The sequence below is a fragment of the Micropterus salmoides genome, unplaced genomic scaffold (assembly GCF_014851395.1).
Source record: "Micropterus salmoides isolate LMB-PRFRI ecotype aquatic unplaced genomic scaffold, ASM1485139v1 Ms_hic_scaffold_16, whole genome shotgun sequence".
In the NCBI taxonomy this organism is placed as follows: Eukaryota; Metazoa; Chordata; class Actinopteri; order Centrarchiformes; family Centrarchidae; genus Micropterus; species Micropterus salmoides.
Window position 1 is genome coordinate 6,439,710 of NW_024040707.1, and position 25,481 is coordinate 6,465,190.

Genomic DNA, 25,481 nt, shown 5'->3' on the forward strand with positions numbered 1-25,481 from the left:
TGTTACCATGGCAAATGTACCAGAAAGTGCAAATATCTGAACATGAGTACTACACTTTATGCATTTGTAATGTTGAGCACAAGTGTAAGAAGAAGGGCTAGATGCATGTGTTGGTATATAACAGGAAAGGGTGGGGAGATTTTGATAATTTCTGAAAGGAACATAATCCACCCCCCACTTTCTCTCTCCCTCCCTGCCACCTCCCTCTCTCCCTCCCTCTCTCTCTCTCTGAGTCCCAGCCCCTGAAGGTGTCATAACTGTGCTCTCTCCCTCTCGCTCTCTCTCTCCCTCTCCCTCACTCACTCACTCACTCTCTATCACCGCCTTTCAGATCTTTAAAAGCTGGTGCTTTGCTGTGTCTCTCTCGATCTCCATTTGTCTCCTCTGGCACTGCAGGGGACTCACCCGGCAAAACACCAAGGAAAGCTACTGTATAGAAACGGGAAGAAGACTGAGGAAAGGGGAGAGAAAGGGAGAGAGAAGGGAAAATATACATCCAGAAATAGCATCAGCCACATTTAACTGACAGAAAGTGACAGAGAGGACAACTTGAGACCTGGACAGAAAATGCCTATTCTTTCTAACTTAACAACCGTTGTTTTATTGCTGATTGCACAGTGCGGATCATGGACCGGGGCAAACCGTTTGGGCCCCTTCAAGGTCTGTCCCTCCTGCAGGGATCCACTGGGGGCAGGTCGGCCCCCCAGGGACCATAATGTTGCTGGCAGCACATCAGTGTTGGCCCAGGGAGAGCCCTGTGGTGTGTACACCCTGAGCTGTGCCAAGGGGCTCCGCTGTGTTCCCCCAGCAAGGGAGCACAGCCCCCTCCAGGCTCTGTTGCAGGGAAGGGGCATTTGCGCCAAGCACAGCAGGACTAGTCCCACTGAGAGGCCCCACCCCACAGGTAAGATAATGTATATACACACACACACGTGCATGAAATCACATATGCACACATGCATGCATGCTTCTACAAATGCACACAGACACATGCGTGGACACTGCAGGTAGGCTGGCCATCAGCCACCACACATAATTGTACTTACAGTGTATCTCCTGTATTGCTGTGAATAGCATGTGATGCTGTGTCACTCGCCAGCATAAAGAAAGGCCAATTAGTGTGTGACATTTAAGCCTGGATGCATTTTGTGCACCATAGATGAATTTGCAAACCTCTGGCATCCAGTGCTGCTCAGCAGTGCCTCTGGAGTCACTGATAAAAATGTAATTTGTCAAACATTATTGTAAAGGACTTTGATTTGTTAATCAGAAATGATGGCAATTCACAAAAAACAGGGACCTTTTATTTAGTCCTGGGGTGTTGCAACAGTGTATAAGTAAAGATGCATATCCCTGCATTTATATAACTTGTACAGTGTTGTGTATTTCTTTAATTTCAATGACAGGTGCATGACAATGATCTGTCCTACAAGTCAGCCTCTCTGTAGAGAATTTCGAATGCATGTGAAACTGTCACAGTGTCACCTAGATTCTGATCAAGCTGCTTTTTATTGCAGTGATCTCCATCTACTGTTCAAACTGAGATACTGCGATTAAGTATATGGAAAGGAAATATACTGATGGAAATTAGGTCTCTCATTGAATGACCAACCCAGATAGATCTCATCTGACAGACTGCTTAATAATGTCTTGTGCAAAAATATAGAAACATAGATACCAAAGTTGAAATATTATAAATGCAGCATATACTGTAAAATGTGACATTGGATGTGGTTTGATGTTAATGGCTACGATGGTTTAATGTCACATTCTCATGCTAGTGTGTCATTTCCTCTCAGGTCCTCATCCCTCACACAGTGGTGACATTGAAAGAGTAAGTTCATGCTCGTATTTTACAGTTGAATTGAATTTACAGTTGATTGAAGCTAATGGATCATCATCTAAATTATCAACATTCTGAGATGTATAAAGCATTTTATATAAGATATTGTTAATACACATCATATGTCGTGGACAGGGTCGTATATCGAGCTGCACTATATTATAGAGAGTTATTACCATAGATCCTCTGCTGTTTGGGGTGTTGCAGTGGCATGTACACACAGTGCCCTGAAGCCATGCATTATGGTGCATGATGTGTGTGCTGCTATGCGGCAGAACTAATTGAGCATGATGTGAATCAGGAAAGTTTCAAGTCGGCCGCTGCCGCCAGAGATTTTTCACTTTGCGAGCCGGGTGATCTGCAGCATTTGAACTAATATGTATGTTATCATGGTTACAACAATAGTCACATAGCTGATCAAGATGACACAGTTTAATTTCACAAAAACGCACAGTCACTTCAAATCATTCAGTGACCTGAAAAGCCAAAGCATTGTGTAACAATATGATTATATAATGTTTTACAATATGTGACATCTGATATATATATAAATACACATCATCTCTGCTTCTGGCTCTAATGCTGTATCACTGTAGCTAATTCTTAGTGATTCACATTGATATGTGTTGTGATCAAAGAAGATTTCGTACAACACAATCACCTGAGGAGAGGTAGCAGCTTGCCACTGTCACTCTTTAAATGAAGACAGGTCCTGTCTATTTGCCTCTAATGATGTTTGAAGTCACACTCTGCATTGCTGTTTTCAGGCACCCTGCCGCAAGCTGCTCAATAGTTACCTGAGGGGTCTGGAGCTGACAATCTTCCAGTCTGACCGCGATATCTATATACCCAACTGTGACACTCGTGGTTTCTACAGGAAAAAGCAGGTAGAGTGTCTCCTGAAACAATATGAAACATATTACTGGAACTTTATTGGCTGTTATGTGATGTGAAAATGTGTCTTTGCTGCACTGACTTGGTGTTCCTGTATGTATTTCTGAGAGTGTGAGAGCTGCACTCCACTGCAGCTTTCTGTTCGGTGCATCCAGAGATTTGTCTGTGACCACAGGGGCTCCTCTCTCTGAGCCTCTCAGCTGTGAGCTCAGAGAATCAGTACTGCGCTATGATGACATATCATTTTCTCTCTTTCTCTCTCACTACCTTTCCACCACTCTCCCACTCAATCTCCGCCCTCCTTCCCTTTCAAAATCTCCCTCTCTGTCTTTTAATCTCACACAGTGCCGCTCCTCCAAGGGCATGCAGCGTGGCCACTGCTGGTGCGTGGATGAGCTCGGCACGCCCGTGCCCTCAAGTGCCAGCGAAGATGGCACTTTACCATGCGATGGGGAGTGAGGGATGAGTCTGTCCTATTGCTTTGAGCCTGGAGGAAGAGGAGAAGTTGGAGGAGGAGGAGGAGGAGGTGGTGGTGGAGGAGGAGGAGGAGGAGCACAGGGAGAGGGGGGGTGGCTTTAGCATGTGCTAAACACTGCCTGGACAGGAGGTAGCAGGGATAAACCACTTCCTATGGAAAATACACACCAGTTAACGTTGTCCGCTTTAAGCAAGACACACACACTCTCACAGTCCAGCAGCAGCAGCAACAATAACATCTGCCTGAATGTTCAACAGTTGCAGCAACGTTCTCTGCGTCGTCTGGTGACAAGCTGCATGCTCACATTAATGCTCCGTGAACTGCCTCAGTGATCCAAGCGGTATTACTCCGAATGATCTCTATATTCCCTGGCTCTTGTCCTGGCTTTCTGGTAGATTTTTATTTTACTTTTTACTTTAGGATAGCTGACACTGCCTGTGTTTGTTCTGATCTCAGTGGGCTGAAATACTGTTACGCAGGTGACGTGACACAAATGTTTGAAAAAATGTGTCTCCCTCACCGTCCTCTCTCCCTCTCTCCAAAGATACACTGATATCAAAATACCTAATTGACAGAATATTTCTTTTTTTTTTTTATTTATTTTTGAGTCTGTATTTCCATAAAGTACTGCTTGAATCTTACAGTATCTTATATATGGTGTCAAGTCAGAAAAAATAGTCATACGAATATGATCTTGGATGCTTCTGTTCATTTTATTTGTCAAAATGGCGTTCTGACTGCTTATTAGTTGATTGTTTGTACATATGTTGGAATTTTGTGGTCGACTGTGTGTTCTGAAGTGGCAGACAAAAAGCTTACGGCTGTTCCCTTTTCAAAAAGTTGTAAGGCATATTTTTATACACGTCAATATAATATTTTATATATGAATTGTTGGTTTATTTAATGAACTACAGTACAATGCCATGTATTTTTATATTGTCAGCAGTTTCTTATTTAAAGACAGAGATTATTTTATTTCATGTTAGGGGAAGTGTTGTGCTTTAAAGGCACCTTTATGGCAAAACTCATCACATTCATCAGAGCTCTATTCAACTGCTGCACATCCTTATGGTTATATCTCATGTTTTTAATTTCCTTTTTTATTTATGCTTTGTTTATTTGAGAATTGAGAATGTCCATGTTACTATTATGTTTTATGTTGGCACATCATAATACAAATTCTGATTTCAATAGAGGAAAAAAAAAAGCTCAAATTTGTTATTGTTATAGTATGTCTTTCCTTGTCCTTGCAAAAGTCATGAAATTGTGTGCTATTAAAGTGTGATTAGAATTTATCTGTTTCTGAACAATCTTGTTGTGCCAATGTGTGTGCCGTGATGATAGGTCCGTGCACAAAGGACCTGTAAGATTTGCAAATATGAAAATAAAACATAATGATAATAAAAATGGAGAAGAATTAAACATATATTAATATAACAATGGCTGTTTGGTGTTCTTTTTATAAAAAGCATTTGCAGCTCTGGTGACAGGTGGATGTAGGGTAGGGTTTGGTGCCAATCCACTGTTGCTCTCAAAGCAATACGTCTCATAGTTCTCGCGATATTTCAGTCTGGACCAAAGATGTGGACCGACAAAGAAACTGCCGGAGTGGCTAATACATGAGACCGATCTAAAACAATAACTTAATGAGACTAACACGCCAAGAATCAAAAACATCTAAATGGGCTAAAACATCAGCAGCCAGGGGAGAGAAAACATGGTCAATATGTTGAAATCACCCACCTACAGCTGATATTATAGCCTACTGCTTAAACCTGACATTTGCTGTCAGTTTTCTTAGCTTTAGACATTGGTATCTCCACAGTGGCTGAACAGATTTTTACCATTCAAACTACATTTGAAGTTCCCGTCTCCCTTTGTTCTTTTGCAATTGGAACTGCGAAGATAGCCCATACCAATCTCTTACAATGTTAGTTTATATCAAGAGACACCCATGCTGGGAACATTGGGATGAGCCCCAGTCAGCAACAAAAACAATAGCTGTTAGGTTATAAAAGGGTCTGCATTTTCTGCCCACGTATCCAGGAGATACAGGCTTTGTTTCAAAAATAAAAACCTAATTCCTTCTTTAGCTTTTTCACAAGCTGCTGAATATGGAGCGTAAATGAAAGAGTGTCATCTGGAACAAATCATAAATTAGCCTATAAGAGGAAGCGTGCTCAATCGTTTTGCCAGGACTGTGACAACCAAGATGAAGTGTGGTACTAAATCAGTTGTGGGAAGATTTTTGGAGGATGAGCACTGATGCAGTTCATAAAGGTATCTAACCCAATAACAAATACAGTGACTTCTTCACAGTCACTCTTGAAGCCTTGTGCTGAGAGTTTCTCTGAATCCTCACAAGCATATGAACACGTTACTGAGTACTACTGATTCAGAAAGCCTTGGTTTAAAGCTCTATGCTTGCTGTGCCTGTGAGAACCCCCCCCCCCCGCAGTCTCCAGCAGCGAAACAGAAATTACACATTAGACCACATTAGAGTCATGCTGGTTTTCTGCCATTACTAGGCACATAAAGGATGATATTCTCCTGCTTCGCAACACAGGGACCCAATACATGCCTGTTTCCAAGGTAACAGCATAGAATATCCCATTTGTCCATGCGTGATAGAAAATGAAGGCCTTTCAAGAAAATGAAGGAGGAAGCATGAACCTTTGTAGAGCCAGTGACATTGTCTGTCAAGTAAAAATATATCCACCTACTATCACTAAACCACTAAATAAAAATTTGTGAACTGAGTAAAAACAGCACATTTATAATTCAAAATTAACGTATAAACCACGAGTCTTGCATGCAGATAGATTGGAGAGACTCAACTCTCTGGGTCAAAGTTTAGAAAATGCCCAGATGTTAAAGCTGATTAAGTGTTAATTACTTCCATATGTATTTTACAACACATGCTTTACTTATTCTCACCCACCAAGTGAAGGACTGAAAGTCGAGCGCAAAGATCCTACACTCATCTGGTTTTTATTCATTCATTTAACGGGGATGACACATATTAATAAACATCAATATGATGTAAATGTTTCAGATTAAGCAAAAAGGCACATTTACAATGGACAGGTTGATACATTAAAAGACACAAACCATAGAAAAAGCTTTTGTGTAAAAAGAGCTTCTCACATAGGGAAATGTATGCACACTACAGTATATGAGAAACACTGCTGCGTTCATGCATATTGGAAAAATGGAATTTCTTATGCATCAACAAAACTTCAATTAGGAATAAAACAATACCCCCTGAAAATCTTGTTTTTGTTGACCTCCAGTGGTTTAGCTTCTCACCTCGCTGCAGTGTTGTAAAAGTGTACTCCCGAACGCCACAATATCACTGTTGGGTGTGGTTACAGGTGCAACCAAGCACACTTCTGACCATACTCATCAGTGATACTCTCTGTGATACTCTGTGTGATCAGAGGTGAAACAGACTTGAAGTTTTTAACCAGAGAGGCGAATGTGTGAAATCATTTATAATATGAATGTGAAATATAAAGTACAAGAAGGTAAGTTGAGTATGTAGTGTTGCTAGCAATATGCTGATTGGTTACAGGTGCTGAATATCATTAAAACTGCAGTGAACAGTATTTCTTATTTTAACAATAAATCTAATGACTCCAGGTAGTGATAAAGGTCTGGCTTTGCAGCATTAAAGGGGCAATCCACTGATTTTACACATAAAACTCATGTTAGTCCTATGGACCTGTGGAAACAGATAATTGGGCTGATTTGAGTTCCGATTTGCCCCTCCCGACAATTGCGGGGGTGTTCCTGATCCTTGGCTGGTCAGAACAGGTAGATTATTAGATCCTGTAGCGCGAGGAGTCTATAGACATAATCTTAAATTTGATGACCGGATTATTCGTTCACGCTATAAAATGAATAAACCATATTCATTCTCTCCATTCTCAGCCTCGAGTTCATCCACAGTTTTATTCTCTTTTTTTGTTTTTCTTTGCAAAACATAGCACACACAAGTGCAATTAGCTGACAATGACGGTCTGTTTATGTCTAAAGTCACATTTGATCAAGTGAGTTTCTCTGAGTTTCCAAGTCCCCGGAACTGCCACTCTGAAATCGTTTAGTATAAACACCAAGTGTGTAATTCTGTTGTCATGTCTGTGGTTTCCAAGTTTATAAAATGTATTGAGATATGAAAATTTTCCAGTGTGCACTAGGCATTGTACAATACATTTATAACCTAAGGCCTGTCTTACAATCTGGAGGTTTGGAGTTTGACCAGTCAGGGAAGGTCTAATGAATTGCTCACAGCAACTTTAATGATATTCAGCAACAGTTAACTGATTAGTGTATTGTTAACGACTCTATATACTGGACTTACTTTCTTCTACTTTACGTTGCACATTCATTTTACAAATGATTTTAATCAGGTGTCTGAATATGCTGGTCTAAAAATGTCAGGGCTGGTCTGATGAAAGACACTAATAATATTTTGTATAATTGCTGTATCGGCCCTTTCAATGGCAAAGCTAAAACAATAAAGCTAAAAAAAAATGTAGGCCCCTCTGGTCTCTGTAAGATGTCCATGTAGGTACCTCAAAGCATGATGTTGTGACTCTGTTTTGGGATCTTACTGCCCCCAAGAGGTTAAACATCTCTATGGGCATACAGTATAAAAGCAGTTGTATCACACATCTGCACACAACTGGGTTCCTTCAGCTGAAGTCGGACACACAGTCATAATATTCTTGCATGGTTTGAACCAAAGTGAGTTTATCTCTATAAGATAACTTGGGACGTTCACTAAGTTTAACCACCTGTGTTTATCTATTATTACCAATGTTACACTGTCAGTTATTATTATTATTATTTCCTTCAGTGTTGAGTGTTGGTAAGATAATTTACTTAAATAAAAGGAATAAATTGTTACTTTTACTACAATGTCAACAGTAGTACACTGTGGTATTACTAAAGTAGTGGAATAGAGGTATAAAGGTATAGTAGTAGTATGTAGAAGTAGTATGATAGTTAAGACACCCCTCTGCTTTTACACACCTGGCCCCAATAGTAGAATAAGTATTCAGATCCTTTACTTAAGTAAAAGTACCCATACAACAATGAAAAACACTCTGTATTATCAGCAAAATGTGGTTAAAGTGGCAAAGTAAAAGTATTTGATGTGCAGTAAAAGATTCCCACTAAGGATTTAGGATTGTGATGTTATTAAATTGTTAATACATGCATCAATATTCCAGCAGCATTTTACAGTTGTAGCTAGTTTTAATTGCTTTATATAGTCAGGTAGTTTAGTCCAGTGGTTCCCAACCTAGGGTTCGGGCCCCTCCAGTGTCAACAGATAAATCTGAGAGGTTGTGAGATGATTACCGTTCAGCTTTTGTCAGTTTGTTGTTTAGTATATAACTTGACCTCTTTAGGCCTCGAACAGTAGTTTATATGAAACCATCTAAAATGTTTAAGGGGTAAATCGCTCTGTTGGTGAAAATATGATAAGGAACCCAAACAAGACACTGCTTTTTTTTATAAGGGGTCACAAGCAAAAAAGGCTGGAAGGCATTGATTAAATATGTAATTTATCTAAATTTAAATAGTTATCAGCAGCTACAGCTGTCAAATAAATGTAGTGCAGTTAAATTAATACAATATTTCTTTCTGAAATGTAGTGGAGTTAAAGAACAAGTACCTCAAACTGGACTTACGTGGGCTATAGTAGGCTACTCTAGCGAATGTAATAACTTACTTTCCACCGCTGCATGGTCGCATCCTGCAGAAAAATAAATGCTGTTGCCCCGTCCGGTTTGTGGAAATACAGAATGTACACATTTGTTTTACTACAAAAATATGATTTATCATTCCAGGCAGAAAGTAGACATCTGGTAGATGAATGTGGAATTTTGCCTTTAGAAAGAAAACATTTATTACAAAGTACTTCTTTTCTTTTCTAAAAGCAAAATACCACATTTCCCACGTCAGTGCAACATCTCTGTAAATATGGTCAATGGAGAATCTGCTGAAGTTTTGCCATTAGCAGTGCTGATGTCACGGAGTTAGCGAGCTGATAATTCCGACCGTCGACACGAACATGAACGCACCATATAAGTGCAATGTACCCGCCCATCTCTGGGTCACCTGACGCGATGCTATCGGTTTTATTGGTCTCTGTCACCTGCCAATCACGAACTCACCCAGACCACGTGGTTGATAATAACACAGGTGGGCTCGAGGGGGCGGTGGTGGACTGTCTGCGATCATTTAGAAATATGTACGCTTGGATGAAGTTAAGTAATGATTCATCTCGCAGGTTCAAACGTTAAACTGTGCTTTAGAAAAACAGCGTCGGTTCAACACAACCGCAGCTCGACAGGTGACCTTTGGTTGTCGTCGCTGTGTCGGCGCGAGAGACCCGGAGAGGAGCGGTTTAAGAAACGTTAGCTTAGTAACGGTAGCCACCAGGAAGAAGTGTCACCGCTTGCGCCAGCTCTCTCTTAGTAAACAGGGACGAGGAGAGCCAGTCTGTGGCCATGGCTTCCCTCGGTAACTCGGGGGCCGTTTCCAGTCCCGTGGTGATCCTGGCGCCGAAGACTAAAACGAAAAAGAAGCACTTCGTACAGCAGAAGGTGAAGGTGTTTCGAGCCAGCGACCCGGTCCTGAGCGTCTTCATGTGGGGCGTCAATCACTCGGTGAGCCAGTGGAAGCTAACGTTGCACTACGATGCTAACAGTTAGAGCAGCATCACCACAAACGTGCCGTGTAAATTTAGCTAGATCTGTTAGTTTTAACTTAGCAAGTGAGAGTGTTAACTTGCACCAAAATCTGCGACCCTGATTATGGCAAACTAGGGTCATCTGGTACACTAACGTTAGTGCATTGATCAGATATAACGTTACTTGCACAAAACTAACGTTAGCCACATGCTTTCTTACACAGCTATCTAAATATATGACACAATCTGAACATAATCGGGTCAGCTGTTATTACAGTTGTATTAAAATGGACTCGCCATATTTGGCAACAACTAGCAAAACATCCTTGCACTTACGGATTCTGCTGAAATATCTTCCAAAGCTGTCGGGAGAAAGAATGCAGCAAAACCGGTGTAACGTTTCACGCTCAGGTGCATGATGGTTTTGACAGTATCAGTGAAGAATACACGAATGCGAAAAGTGTTGAATTTAGACTAGCTGAATCGCAAACCAGTTATATGCAACTATTTTTAACTTGTTTGAAACTGCTTTATCAAAGTAAATGAAATGTCTTTCATTTTTTGGACTGTTGGTTGACTCCTCTAAAGTAAAGTAAGACTTGGATCCCTCAAAATGAGGCAAAAACAACAGTTCAGGGGGTCCTTCTTATCTGTAATTGTAAATATTATAATATATAATTATAATTATAATATAATATAAAAATTAGTATATTTGTCGACATGTAGGAAGTGATTTAGAGATGTTTTAGAGACAGATTGAATCGACAGATTACAGCTAACAAATCTAAGAAAGCTAAGAAATCCATTAATCTACTAATCGTATGGCAGATGAGTTGATGAGGAAAATAAACGTTTGTTGCAGCCCTGATTTTAGACTCTGATGTGTACTGTTAAATTATTGTCTTTTAGCAAGTGCCTTCTGTCTTTCAGATCAATGATCTCAACCAGGTGCCTGTTCCTGTCATGCTGCTGCCTGATGACTTCAAAGCCAACACCAAGATTAAAGTCAACAACCACCTCTTCAACAAGTAAGACACAAAAATGAGTACATAGTGAAGCAGAAATGATTGAAATATACATAAACAATGATAACCGTCTTGGTGAAACCTGTTCCTGATAGATAAAATCAGTGTCAGTTAAAGCAATACTATGTATTCAATTTATCTTAAAATAACAGCTTTAATATAATTTTGCTGTACACTGACTTGTAATAGGGAAAATGGCGTCTCTGTCATTGCCACTCCAGACCCGGAGCACCTGGTATTGCACTATGGAGGATTTGAATATTGGGCAGAAAACCTAGCACTAGAAAAACGTAATGCTTTACGGCACCACATAACAACAACAACAACAACAACAAGACTCTTCAGCGAGCAAGCTACAAGAAGAAGCTAGCTCGGTATTCTCAGTATGGATGTCATGGCAGAGGCTGTGAAGAGACCAAAGAAGACATCGGAGGAAGCGAGGAAGAGAAAAAGAGAGTGACAAACAAGAGACCCGGACGAGAATACATTTTTGACTGGCTTTTACTTGTTGGCGTGAGCTAAAATAGCTGAGAAGCTGCAGGACAGAAGTCGAGCTAGCCTTCTTTCAGTTGGACTAATAAGTATAAAGTCATTAGCTGGCTTGCTGTGTCTTGTGTTGTTGTGTTTGGTTAATGTTTGCCTGTGTTATCAACTCGAGCATATACAGCCATAGGTTTTGTAGACACGTTTAGTCGGTAGTTATAGGTCTCGAGTTGATGTTAGCAAACTTATTAGATAACACACCTGGACATCAGTAGCATAACTGTAAGTGCTCTTGCATTGGTTGCTGTCTAGCTTTGTTGGAGAACAGTATGCTGCTGCTGATGGAGAGCAGGCATCATAACCGGGCTCAGCAGCCTCTATGGACATGACATTAGCTAATGGCAGAGGCGGAGAGGATGTTGATGTAGGGAGCTAAGAAGAGGGAAAGAGAGTGACGAAGCAAGTGGCTGCCGGACGTTGGCAAGAGCTTCATGAAATAAAAGGCTGCAAAACAGACGCTGAGCTAGCAAAGTTGTCGACTTTTAAGTAATGCAACTTCATAACAAATGCACACAGCTGTCCAAGTCACACCAAATCTTACATAATGTTGCTTTAACTCTCGTTATGCCTATCTTGCAGAAGAACATGGTAAATGGACTGTACTTTCTAGTCTTCCCGACCTATTTAAAGCACTTTGCACTACATGTCACATTTACCCCATTCACACACATTCATACACTGATTGCGGAGGCTGCCATGCAAAGCGCCACCTGCTCACCAGAAACCGAAACTAATCATTCACACACCGACGGGAGCAGTTTGGGGTTCTATATCTTGCCCAAGACCACTTCGGCATGCCGACTGGGGGAGCTGATCCTCTGATTAGTGGGCGACCCGCTCTACCTCCTGTGGCACAGCTGCCGCAGAGTAAAAACGGATGAGAGTCTTCAAATCTGTGTTGGACTGTAGAGTTTAACAAATGTTTTAGTTCTTAGAGTTGGTGAAACATCTGTTTGTGTGTGCGCATCTTCAGCCATCTCCTTCACAATTTTCTACCTCTTCTCCTTTTTGCAGAGAAAATCTTCCAGGACATTTCAAGTTTAAAGAATACTGTCCTCAGGTCTTCCGAAATCTAAGGGAACGGTTTGGTATTGAGGATCTGGACTATCAGGTATGTTCACTATGCATCTGATGTCACTTTGTTGGCTAGCAATTTTCAAGACAAAGGGATGCATTGTTTCCCACATACAGACTTTACTTGGGTGGGCAGCTCAGGTATATTTTGCAGCCCAATATTGCATATTGCAGAGAAACACATAAAGTAGTTATCTAGTACAAGACCCAGACACGGTGAATATTTCACAAGCACGGACCAGGTAAAGCGACAGTGAACACACCAGTGCAGATGTCATTCGTTAGCTACCACGCTGGTTTCGTTTTGATAGGTTGCGTCGTCAACACGCCTCCTCAATATGCAGCGCACCTGAAAAGAAAACAAGTTCTTTGTCTGTTAGGCAACTTTATAAAATGTTCTGCTGATGGAGAAAGTCAACAGATCAAACATACAGGTAGAGAGAGGCAGAAAGAGGCGGGCCGAGCCGGTGTGTTTGCCGCAGAGGTGTGTGCATGTAGGGAAAAGAGAACTGAAGGGAAAGGGAGCAGATTCACTTAGTGAGTAAACTAAAATAAGAATGAAGTAGAACAAAAATGGTGAAAGCTACTAGAAATAGAAAATATGATCCCCTCCCCATTCTGTGGGAAACACAGGGATGTATGTAGAAGAGCTAAGTTTTCTTAATAATAATAACTATCATGATCTCCACACTCACATGTGTGCTTTTGGGTTTCTGTCCTCCAGGTTTCGTTGACCCGCAGCCCCCCAATGAGGAGTGTGGACGACCAGGGAGAGGGTCTGCTCCTCAACTCGTACGACCGTACGCTGGTCATCAAGCAAATCTCCAGTGAGGATGTTGCAGACATGCACAACATCCTGTCTGAGTATCACCAGGTAAGGTCTGGACGGTTAAAAGTCAACAAATCTCGTTAAAAAACAAACAAACCCAAAAACAACAATGTGCTAACCCTCGACTTCCAATAGAATAAAATAGATTTAATTCAAAACGTTCTTTTTTTACAGTGTGTTAAATGTCTACATTGTGATACTCGAGTTATTACAACCTGCACAAAACCATACACAATATATGCACCTGTCCATAAACTGTTCCAAGTTTATTGGACTGTTGAGGTTCCAGGTGGCTAGCTGGACTGGCTGTCTCATAGTGACTTTAAACAGTCACGTCTATGAGAGGGGTGGAGGGATAAAGCTCTCTGAACACCGATTGGCGCCCTCTGCTTATTTTTGTTGACATTTTGTTATCTGGACTTTTCTGTTTAATCTGTGCTGAAACTGATTTTCAAACTGGATGATCTTGCTCTACGTAATTGTAGCATTTCGGATAACATATCTATTGTTTTTTGTTTTTTTTGAATATGCTTAACCGTGACAGCTGTGCAAGTGGTTCAGGTCTTTCCCATGAAGTCCTTATAAAATATGATGTTTTAGTCAAAAACTTTGAATTGTCCTAAATCTTACAGTGGAAATAATACGTCTGCACAACCCTGTTAAAATGCCAGGTTCTTGTGATGTAAAATAATACCTTTTTAATGTGACCTATAATTCAATTTATAAACAAACCGAAATCTTCGAGGTGGAAAAATGAAAAACCAGATTGCATAAGTGTGCACACCCTTAAACTAATACTTTGTTGAAACCCCTTTTGATTTTATTACAGCACTCAGTCTTTTTGGGTAGGAGTCTATTAGCATGGCACATGTTGACGTGGCAATATTTATACACTCCTCTTTGCAAATGCGCTCCAAATCTGTCAGATTGTGAGCGCATCGTCTGTGCACAGCCCTCTTCAGATCACCCCACAGAGTCAGGTCTGGGCTCTGGCTGGGCCATTCCAAAACATTAATCTGCTTCTGGTGAAGCCATGCTTTTGAGGATTTGGATGTGTGCTTTGGGTCGTTGTCGTGCTGAAAGGTGGACTTCCTCTTCCTCTTCAGCTTTCTACCGGACGTCTGAAGGTTTTGTGCCAAAATTGCCTGGTATTTGGAACTGTTCATAAGTCCCTCCACCCTGACTAACAGCCCCAAAGCATGATGCCGTCACCACCATGCTTCACTGTGGGTATTGTTTTCTTTGGGTGATGTGCAGTGTTGATTTTGCGCCAAACATACCTTTTGTAATTATGGCCAAAAAGTTCAACCTTGGTTTCATCAGACCATAACACATTTTCCACGTGCTTTGGGGGGACTTGATGTTTGTTGTTGCAAACTTCAGCCGGGCTTGGATGTGTTCCATTGTATATCTAATGCTTTGGACATTCTTTTGTACCCGTCTCCTGACTGATATCTTCCAACAATAAGATCCCTCTGATGCATTGTAAGCTCTCTGCAGACCATGGCTTTTGCTCTGAGATGCAACTAAGAAAATGTCAGGAAAATCCGACTAGAACAGTTGAACTTTATTAGTGATTAATCAGATTCACTTTAAATAATGGCAGGCGTGTAATGACTTCTAGTTAACATGAGTTTGAATGTGATTGGTTAATTCTGAACACAGCCACATCCAGTTATAAGATGATGTGCACACTTATGCAACCAAGTTATGGTAAGGTTTTTATTTTCTTTTTCCCTCTCAAAGATTTCAGTTTGTTTTTCAATTCAATTGTTGACATTATAGACATGATTTATCTTTGTCTCATTATTTTATATCACAAGAACCTGGCATTTTAACAGTGGTGTGTAGACTTTTTATATCCACTGTTTCATTGTTGAAGGCTAAACTTCCAGCTGAACACTGGCGCATTTGTTGGGGACTATTCTAAACAGCGGATGAATCCACATTTGTTGCTCTAGTGAGTATTTGGGGCAGCAGGGTGGTGTATGTGGGACTGAGTCATCGTAAACTACAGTGTGTGTGTGTTTTCATGCTAATGGAAGGAACATGTCACCCAGTGCAATAATGTGGCTCACTGATGTGTTATTAATTGCTTTTGGAACTCTGGCTCAGAGGCTGAGGCTTTGGGTAATAGTCAGTAGGATCAGTTTATTGTTGATTTGTGTCTTTTTGTGAGATTTGTTGCCATAACCGAAAATATAGAATATCACCGGGCTTCTCCTTTTTAGCATTCAAAGCTCACACATGTCCTGGATTTGAATCCAAATTGAATTTGTTTATGTTTTGTGAGATTATGTTATTGTTAACTGACCAAATTTTAATCTGGACTAAGAGTTGGCAAATATCTTGTAGGACGTTGTTGCTGTTTGAACCTGCAGTGAATCTGTATAGATAAACCTCCTCAGTAGCATCTCGAAGCTGAATCCCCTTCTTGTCCATCTGCCTTATGCTCATTCAATCATTCCCTCTGTCATTCATTCAAAGGTTGCCTGTCAGTCTCCAGGCATATTAACGTCGCACACAGAGCCAGGATCACTCACCTCCTGTCTGCTTTACTGAACTGTGTATAAAGCTTCACATCTATGCTGCTGTGCGTCCTACTTAAGATATTTTCTCTTTAACCTTTGAGCCTTCCTTGTAGCTCAAAACTCCTAATAGCCTTTGTCAAAGAGGTCCTAAAACGAGCACTTCCTGAGGGATTTATTTTTAAATTTTTCTGCCTTGTAGGTGAGAAAAGTCGACCCAAATATGACTATTTTTAGATTTAACGTCTTGCCGGGAGCAGGAGAGTAGTAAGTGGTGCAGTGAGTCGGGAGGCAGCTACGTATTCAACCCAAGGACGGCAAACATCTGTCACGCTGAAGCGTCCTTGAGCAACGCCCTAAATTTGGCTTTTAAGGTGCCTCTCTCATACTGAACCTGACATGTGACCTCCCTGCGGGGAAAAGCTAAACTGAATGAAAATATCCCCCTAAAGACGGAACAAAACAGTGCCTCTCCTCATCAAGTTTATCCGCCGTTACAGCACTTCGACTTAGTGTAGGGGACAGAACAAATGCTCTCTTATACGATTGTTGGTGCATTGAAGATATTCAAATGCTCATATCAACACATCTATGTTCATGCAAATGGTAGAGCACACATGTAGGAGAGATAACAGACTTTCACCTCTGTTTTCTTTGTATCTGTTTTTATTGGTTTGATTTCACTGCCTGGTATCAGTGTTCATGCTTGTATGGCAAAACTGGGTCTCACTTCAGGCTAAACATACCACTGAGTAAACTTTTGGTTGCTTCGAGCTCTTATTGGAATGTGCAGCCTCTGGTTACGCAGCCTACATACAACTGGGAGGAAGATGAGGAAAATGGCAGCTCTGTTTCAGCGTGTTTTTGTTATTTTCGTTTTATTATTCACTAGGCCCTGAATGGACACATTGTTGTCAGATCTCCTGCGTTGGCACTGCACAGATTCTTTCATTCATCATGACAGTTTGCAGGTTGCAGTTTATTGTCTCTGTTTTCCTGTCAACATTTAGTTTCAGGTGTGCATGTTTGGCATGCTGAACAACTGTTACACATTAACCAAATGAAATACTGGGTTTACAGATTAATCTCTGCTAAAGAACTGAATATTGAGATGCTGTACTAAAACAGTTGGGCCGTGCATGAAGGCTTTGCTGTAAACGGCTTTATCATTGTTGTAGTTTTGGCTTTCAGGCATTATTTGGATGAATTTTCAGAATGTTGAGGATCAGGTTTTGTGATTTTTGACAGATGTAGGATTTGGACTTGAGTTCTTTAGACCAGCTTTTTTTTTCACCCTTTAGATCCAAACAGTTTCTGTATTGCTTTTGCACTTCATGATTGTATGACAGCCTCTAAAGGCCTAACCGGTGTTTGTTTGACCACATAAATTACTTATGAAATGAAAACTTGATGAAAACTTGGCATCTTATGTCATAATAAACAAAGAAACCTTTGCTTTAGTGTTAATCCATATATTAAAAGATGAGCCAGTGAATTCAGGAGTGATGGCATGTTTCAAAACAGAGTGTTTTTATATCACAGTATGTAATTTTATATTGCTATTAATGACAGAGTGCATCCTCTGTGGGCCAACTGAAAAATAATTTGTAGATAATATAAACAAATGAAAGTGAAAACACCTTCATAACAATGTTTCCTATACATCCAGTATTGTGATGAAGTTGTGCTGTACATTAAACTACTGCCTGGCCCATTGCAAAATTTGTTAGCTTACAGTAGCAGCTTCTTTGGTGTAAACGATTTGTCAAAATTTACCTTGCTGACATTTGATTACAGTTTGTGCCAGTGCTGGCTTGATGGCACCGTGTGTTGTTGTTGGTTTATGTTGTTATTTGTTTTTCTGCAACAATTTTTCAGCTAGTGCATCAACAGAAAATTAAATATCACCTACTTCTGATAATCGATTAATCAATGATGTTATTTTTCAAATGCCAAATATTTCCTGATTCCAGCGTTAAGTAGTAAGTACTTAGTTGTGAGGATTTGTTTTCTCAGTTTAGAACTGGTATTCAGACAGAACACGCGTTTTTGAAGATGTCACCTGAGGTTTGATATTTCTTGGACTGAATGATAAATGTATTAATTGAGAAAACATTTAGCAGATTAATCAATAACAAAAATAGTTTGGTGTGTGCTGAACACAGTATACTATACACAGTATGTTTTAGGGTTGGGCCGATAGACGATTAAGCCGCCATCGGGATTGTAAAACCACCGCCCCTCCAGCAAAAAAAATCTCAAATTTTCACATTATGCCACCCTGTAAAAGCAGGTTTTAACACCTTCCAACAAGTAGTTGCTGGTGCAGTCACAAAACCACGATCTCTGATCTGCTCTCTGACACTCCCTTTTGTTGTCACTGGGGGTCCTTACTAATCCTGAAAAACTGGGGATTGAACACGGCTTGTGTTTTTCCACTGTTCCAGGCACCCAGGAGTTAGGGGGGAAAAAAAAAAATTGAAGCACTAAACAAAAACAGTGTTCGGACATTTAGAGCGACGTCTTTTAACATCGTGCGCAGAGAGTTTCAGGGGACACTGAATGAGGTCAGTCTGAAGAGTCTATTTTAACTGCTGCAAGTGCTGAGCACAGGTAAAAGCCTGGAATTGGTTTGCATTTACAATGTGACATTTAAAGCTGACCAAATCTAATGGTCTGTACTCTTTAACTCTATTTTACTATTTGAATGTTTAGCATTGAGACTGCCTGTGACAGTTTTCCACATTCTGCACCTGACATGTAAATTCACTGGTGTTTCCTCTCTGCAGCACATAGTGAAGTGTCACGGTAGCACCCTGCTGCCGCAGTTCCTCGGTATGTATCGTGTGAGCGTGGACAATGAGGAGACCTACCTGATTGTCATGAGGAACATGTTCAGCCACAGACTGGTTGTACACAGGAAGTACGACCTGAAGGTGAGGAGGAACTTCACAGCAAATAGTCTGACCGTTTAATCGCACATCCCACTTCTTGTCACCGCAATGAAGAAGTAAGGCCACCTGATAAGTCACACCTTCTGCTTCAGATGTTGCAGCAGAACAAGGACAGAAATAAGTACTGCCATACAATACAGAAAGTGAAAAATAAATAATTAGTAACTTAGTATAGAAAGTAAGAATAGAAAAGGCAAAAGTGACATAGTGGTGTGATTTTATAGCAAGTTATAACAGTGTACACCGGAATGATATATAATATGATTAAGTACTGATACTGCTTGTTTGTCTATATTAAAGTAGAATTGTAATATAGTAAAAATGTAATAAAACAGTATAACACATTAATATATTGTATAGAATATAAAGTATAGTATATATCATAAATAAGTATCCTTACTATAGTGAGAGTTTTCTGGCAAAATGTATTAGTCACAATATTTATAACAATCTTGTTCTTGCAGGGATCTCTGGTGGCTCGTGAAGCAAGTGACAAAGAAAAGGTAAAGGAAACCTCTTCATCCATTTTTACATTGTTGCTAGCTGTCTCCTCCTCATCCCATATGTCCCGCTAAAGATGCATTTTATCCCCAAAGGGAAAAGAGCTTCCAACCTTCAAGGACATGGACTTCAGGAACAACATGCAGAAGGTGTATGTAACCGAGGAGCAGAAGGAGAAGCTCATGGAGAAACTCAACAGAGACGTGGAGGTACGTGATCTGTTAAATATCTTTTTAAATGTGACACTTCACTGTTGTGAAGTGTTGTGTTGTGTCAGAGGCAAGGACGTTTTTCCTTGCCTCTGTCGCCTAGTGCTTGCTCTTGGTGGGAACTGTTGGGCTTCTGTAAATATCATCACAGAGTACGGTCTAGACCTGCTGTTTTATGAAAAGCGCTGTGAGATAACTGTTGTTGTGATTTGGCGCTATATAAATAAAATTGAATTGTTGTTGCACACCTCCACCACACAGCGGCAGCATCTGCACATCAGGGACGCACCACTCTTGTGAGGCCATTTTGGCAGCAGGAGGATGGATGTGAAATTAAATTACTAGTCAAGCAAGTAAAGTTATTATTATACTTATTATATAAAGTTAGATATTATAATTATTAGGAGATTAATCAATTACTTGATTGAGATAAGATGGAGATAATTGTTTTGTCTTCTAAGATAGTAAACTGAATATATGACTCGGGACACAAAGCATCAAATCCTCAGATTTGAGAAGTTAGAAGCAGAATATTTGTTATTTTTGCTTAAGAAATGTCTTAAAACAATAACTTGATTATCTTTATTGTTGCCGATTATTTTTCTGTCCATCGATTAATCGAAAAATTGTTTCAGCTCTAGTTAATTTAACAGCACTATTTACCTTCTATCCTTCTCTTACAGTAAATTGATGTTCTCTGTAAATGTTGTTATAAAAGCGTCTTAGCAAATGTCCCCCTCCCATTTTCTCCAGTTTCTGGTGAAGCTGAAGATCATGGACTACAGCCTGCTGCTCGGTATCCACGATGTGGTTCGAGCTGAACGGGAGGAGGAGGAGGGCGAGGAGGTTTCCAACGAGGAAGAACCGGAGGCAGAGAACGGCCTGGCGCCAGGCACTATGGTGGGCTCATACGGCACCTCTCCAGAGGGAATTGCGGGTTACATGTCCGTCTGTAAACCTCTGGGGCCCGGGGAGTTCGACCCCTATGTGGATGTGTATGCAGTCGGGAGCTGCACAGGTGAGTATTCATTTCAGGCCACAAAATAAGGTCTAATTTGATTTTGATTTTTTTTTGCGGGGGGGTTTAAAGGTAGGAATGCACTTTTTTCTCCTATACCTGCAGAACCAATGACATTCCCTGTAGGCTTGGGCAGTGTCAAGGTATTACGGTATACCGGGGTATTTAGAAATCCTGAAGATATGACTTTTATTACAGTCAAAAATAGAGATGCTCCTCTTTGTATTAAACTAATACAGAGATGCTGTATTACGCCCTCAACATAGGTGCCATGTGAAATTGCTTGACAAGATCTACTACGAGATAACCCAGAGATAGCTCCCCCTGTGGGGGTTGGTAAACAACACACAGGGGATCCTTATATGTGGTATTTATTTGCTGACAAACTGTAACAAGACATTCTAAGACATCACTGAGCTCTGGAAAACTTTTTCACAATTTTATAGACATTAATGAAACAGTCGTCCGCTGCATCCCGTCCAGAGAAAGAATAGAGTGTCTAGTATAGAGTCAGACCACCATAAGCCTCTGGAACAGTTTCCGCTCCTTACCAAGTTTGCGGAACTGTATTGGATTAATGAACCATTTATATATACAGCCTTTATTATAGAGTAATATCATTGATATCTCTTGGATCTGGAAACATCAGCATTCGTGATGTCTTTCCTTCTGGAAAATAATAATTATTTAGATTTAGATATAGATATATGATATTTGTTAAATGAGGCCTATCGCTGCCAGTACAATACTGTCAACACAGGCCCAATAACACAACCCTAATTGTTCTCTGCCTTTCATCTCAGGAGCCCCTCAGAGGGAGGTCTATTTCATGGGCCTCATTGACGTACTTACTCAGTACGACACCAAGAAGAAAGCAGCTCATGCAGCAAAAACTGTCAAGCACGGGGTGAGTAGCACAAGAGAGAAAGGAAAGAGGTAGTAGGCCGCTGTTAAGTTGTTGAAAGCATTCAGGTGTACCTGCCCAGAGGTCACACGTTTGCTCTCATGTCACGTCATGAAGTGTACGATGTAATACAGAGGATGTCGATGGACTTTTTATTTTTGTTGTTCTTTGTCTCCATCTCCTCTCTCTTTGCTACAGGCTGGTGCTGAAATCTCCACAGTCCACCCCGAGCAGTATGCCAAACGATTTCGGGACTTCATCTCAAACATTTTTGCGTAACACTCAACTATGAACACTGCCATAAGTCGATCCAACTGAGAGCTAAAACTATATTTTTACCTTTTGACCAAAAATAGTATGCACATGCAGATCATTGTTTAAAATGTGGTGATCTACTTACTTTTTGCTACTACTTAGTTTGTAGCAATATAATGTACTACTTCTGATGCATATATTTATTTTTAAGATATAAGATTCATTTCTTTTAGATATTAAGCACTCTTAATAGAATAACTCTGGAGTAGAAGGGTACACTGAAACAAATTGCTGATGATACGATAGATGTTCAAAGTGTTGGGCCACTTTAGTGCGAGATCAAATATATATACTGTTTTCAGTCACTATTGTCTGGTTCCCCAGGCAGAAACTTTAGATGAGAAAATTCATACCACTCTCATGTGTCTGTTAAAGGCACCTTGTGAAATTTTTTAACCCCTAGCAGCACTATGGCGTATCTTCTTTTTGAAAGAGTGTTTTTTCTTGTGCATTAAGACCTAAGACACTCGTGACACGATACACAGTCCTGCCAATGGTGTCACACTACTCCCCTGATCTGCAGGTGGCGGTAACATGCTAAGATGTGCAGCAATGGACCAGCAGAGACAGTGAAGAAGACTGCACGCTAATAAAAATGAATATAAACAATGCTGGATTTGAAATATGTAGTATAGATCATACGGAAATGTATTGAACACATTTATTAGAGTTCAAGAATGTCCTCCAAACTTTTGTTTGTGTGTAATAAAACTCCACAGAGCTTCAGAAAATATGAAGCTATAGGAGGGCCAGGAGATGGTTAGCATAGGCTAGCATAAATACTGGAAACAGCTAACCTGGCTCTGTCTAAAGGCAACAAAATCTACCTGCCAGCACCTTTGAAGATGACAATTTGAGGTTTAATGAGAGGTTGTGTTATTTTTTGTGTTGATTAAACTAATTAGATATAATGTGAGCTTTGGAGGTGGTGGTAGGTAGATTTCATTACCTTTGGACAGAGCCAGGCTAGCTGTTTCCCCCTGTTTCCAGTCTTTATTCTAAGCTAAGCTAACCGGCTGTAAGCTTATAGTGGTATTGATCTCCTCATCTAACTAAAGAAAGCGAATAAGTGTAGTTCCCAAACTGTCAAAGTATTCCTTAAATCCTAGAAAAGTCTTTAATGGAGAAAGGTGTGAAAAAACATAATGGAAGTCTAAACTCTACACTTGTTATTATTTATCTAGAGATGCAGCCATTTGAATGTTTAGAGTGCCAAATGTGTGGGATCAAAGCTTTATCCTAGCAGGATTTGCACTTTGCATAAAATTAAATTAACTGTGACAGAGCAGTTATATAAAACATACTTTGAATGGATCAAATACTGTTTGCCACCAAAGTCTACTAAATTTAAAAGAACATGTACAAATCAGCCATGTCAATTGAATTGGTAAATGTGTGGTATTTAAATAAAAAGCACATCGTAATATTTAGCCTGTAAACATTTTTGGCAGCCCGGCATCCGTTAGCTGCCACAGCCTGTAAAGGGAATGTGTGGTGGCTGACCTTGGAGCGTTTCCTTTACCCACAGAGCTGGGCCAGCGTCAATGAAGTGACGCGTCCAAATCTTAGGATTAAATCTATCTTTTTAATGAGAAAAATTCACTTGTAGACGTGTTATTCGACATCAAACACTTCCTGAAAATGAACCCATCCATCATTATTACTCCTCCTTTAACATGGTGTAGTGTTTTGTGCATTAAAATGGCAAATGTGTGCTATGTGAATCATTGTGCTAGGATAAGGTTTAGAACAATAATATAGCAATAGAACTAGGAACTCTTTTCTGTGTATTGTAGTAACATTTGGGATTTAGTGATAACCAGGGTACTGTATAAAACATTGACAATATCACTACATTTCAGTAGCTTATGCAGTTAGCCTTAACACATATGATACATATGATGATGCATTCCTAAACACTGGCAAGGCAGCGTAGACTCTGTATGATGCCTCATCTACCTGATGATTGCACATGTTGTATTTTTGCAAATCAGCTTTTGGACCAAAATATATTTTACAAAGAATTTCTGAGAAGTGTTGGACTCGTTTTTATTTGGATCCTGTCTGTGTGAGAGTCCGTGCGTGATGACACTTGACACTCATCTGGAGATGAACCTCAGAATGACGAGACACAGACACAGCCGGCCTTTTCTTTTCCTGCTTTTTTTTTTTTTTTTTTTTAGATGTTATTTTTATGAGTGTCAGTCAGTCCCTATTTTGGTTCAGACGGAAATGTCATGAAATTCTGTATCGTCCCCAGACGATGAATCATACTAAATTTGATGGTCTTTTGACTTTTGTTTTCATGCAATAATCAGGTCAAATGTTTAATTTGTCCAACATTTGGGTATTGTCATCAGTGCCTTCAATACTAAGGACATTGTGTTTTACTGCTAATTAACTATAAATGCCTTGCAATTTTATAGACATTCATGCTCCCAAGAGGAATCCTAATGACATTGGTGATCTCCCTGACTTTTACTTTAGCACAGCAGGACAAAGTTTTCACTTATCAATAAAATATCTTAACATCTACTTGATGGATTGGCACAAAATTTGGTAAAGATATTCATATTTAATACTTTGGTTTGTGACAAATCGGCCTCAGATGTACTTGGTGTTTTAGTGCTAATTGGCAAATGATAGCATAACATCAAGCTGACCTAGGAGGTGAACAAGGTAAACATTATACCTGCAAAACATCAGCATTTTAGCATGCTGACATTAGCATTTGGCTCAAGGCACTGCTCCAGTGCCACTTGCATGGCTGTAGACTTGCACTTACAATAAGTGGTATTCTCAGACAGTTTACTTGTAGCTACATGTCATTTTATAAGTCAGATTATTAGGTAAACTATATGTGTTTTTGTCCTTATATATGTTTTACTGTAGTCTTAGATAACGTGGTGAGGGTCAGGACTGCTTTTTGTCTCACTCTTTCCGGAAGATATATCTTTGCTGACTGGTTCCATCCTATTTCATCAGATGAGACAGAATTTGCTGACTAGTTCCTACTTTTTTCACCAGAAAACGTAACTGATTTAGACAATAGGAATCGGGCAGGATGAGCAGCGAGACAGAAAGAGGGCGTCGTTGGAGGGGTCATTAAGCTACAAACTGCTGACGGTCCGGAGAGGCAGTAGGAACACCACGTCCAGGCAGCAGATCCCATTAATCAGTGTGAATCACAGCCAACACAAACATTCCTGCGTATTCTCCATGTGACGCTGACCTTGGCCGTGACCTTAACAGTGCCCCAAGCAAGGACAAATCTGTGCTCACTCACCAGGAGCTGCTCCGGATTGCTCAATGGTGTGATTTCCTCAGAGGCGAGAACAGGGTTGCACTTGTTTCTTGTGTAAGTTTAGATGATCACATAAGGAAACAGCTCACCATGCCACATGTTTGACAGTAAGCTGCTCATGTGTCAATTAAATATGTCAGATCAGTGGAATCAGATCTGCTCTGTCATCACCTCTGAAAGCAGAAGTGAAGCCAAACTGCAGCTCACTTTTAAAGAGCGTTGAAATTATGTGATAATGAGGATGTGTCTGCCTGTCTTTCACTGTGCCCCACAGCAAAGGGGGAGGGGGCTTCCTGGCATTGTCCTCTGCTATGTGGTGCCTGTTTTTACTGTTTCTGCACCATTTCTGTCTGCCAAAT

General features: G+C 40.3%; 2 protein-coding genes across 2 annotated transcripts; both read left to right on the forward strand.

Annotated features, from left to right (window-relative positions):
* Positions 1-316: 316 nt before the first annotated feature.
* igfbp6b (insulin-like growth factor binding protein 6b) lies at positions 317-4,652 on the forward strand. Its single transcript, XM_038721834.1, has 4 exons — positions 317-904; positions 1,800-1,834; positions 2,611-2,730; positions 3,083-4,652. The coding sequence occupies exons 1-4, from the start codon at positions 568-570 to the stop codon at positions 3,194-3,196; spliced, it is 606 nt and encodes a 201-aa protein (XP_038577762.1). The 5' UTR covers positions 317-567; the 3' UTR covers positions 3,197-4,652.
* A 4,782-nt stretch (positions 4,653-9,434) lies between these two features.
* Positions 9,435-24,132, forward strand: pip4k2ca (phosphatidylinositol-5-phosphate 4-kinase, type II, gamma a). Its single transcript, XM_038721836.1, has 10 exons — positions 9,435-9,895; positions 10,849-10,946; positions 12,501-12,597; positions 13,285-13,434; positions 18,707-18,853; positions 19,336-19,374; positions 19,468-19,581; positions 20,335-20,599; positions 21,403-21,506; positions 21,702-24,132. Exons 1-10 carry the CDS (start codon positions 9,737-9,739, stop codon positions 21,780-21,782), a joined length of 1,254 nt encoding a protein of 417 aa, XP_038577764.1. The 5' UTR covers positions 9,435-9,736; the 3' UTR covers positions 21,783-24,132.
* The last annotated feature ends 1,349 nt before the right edge of the window (positions 24,133-25,481 follow it).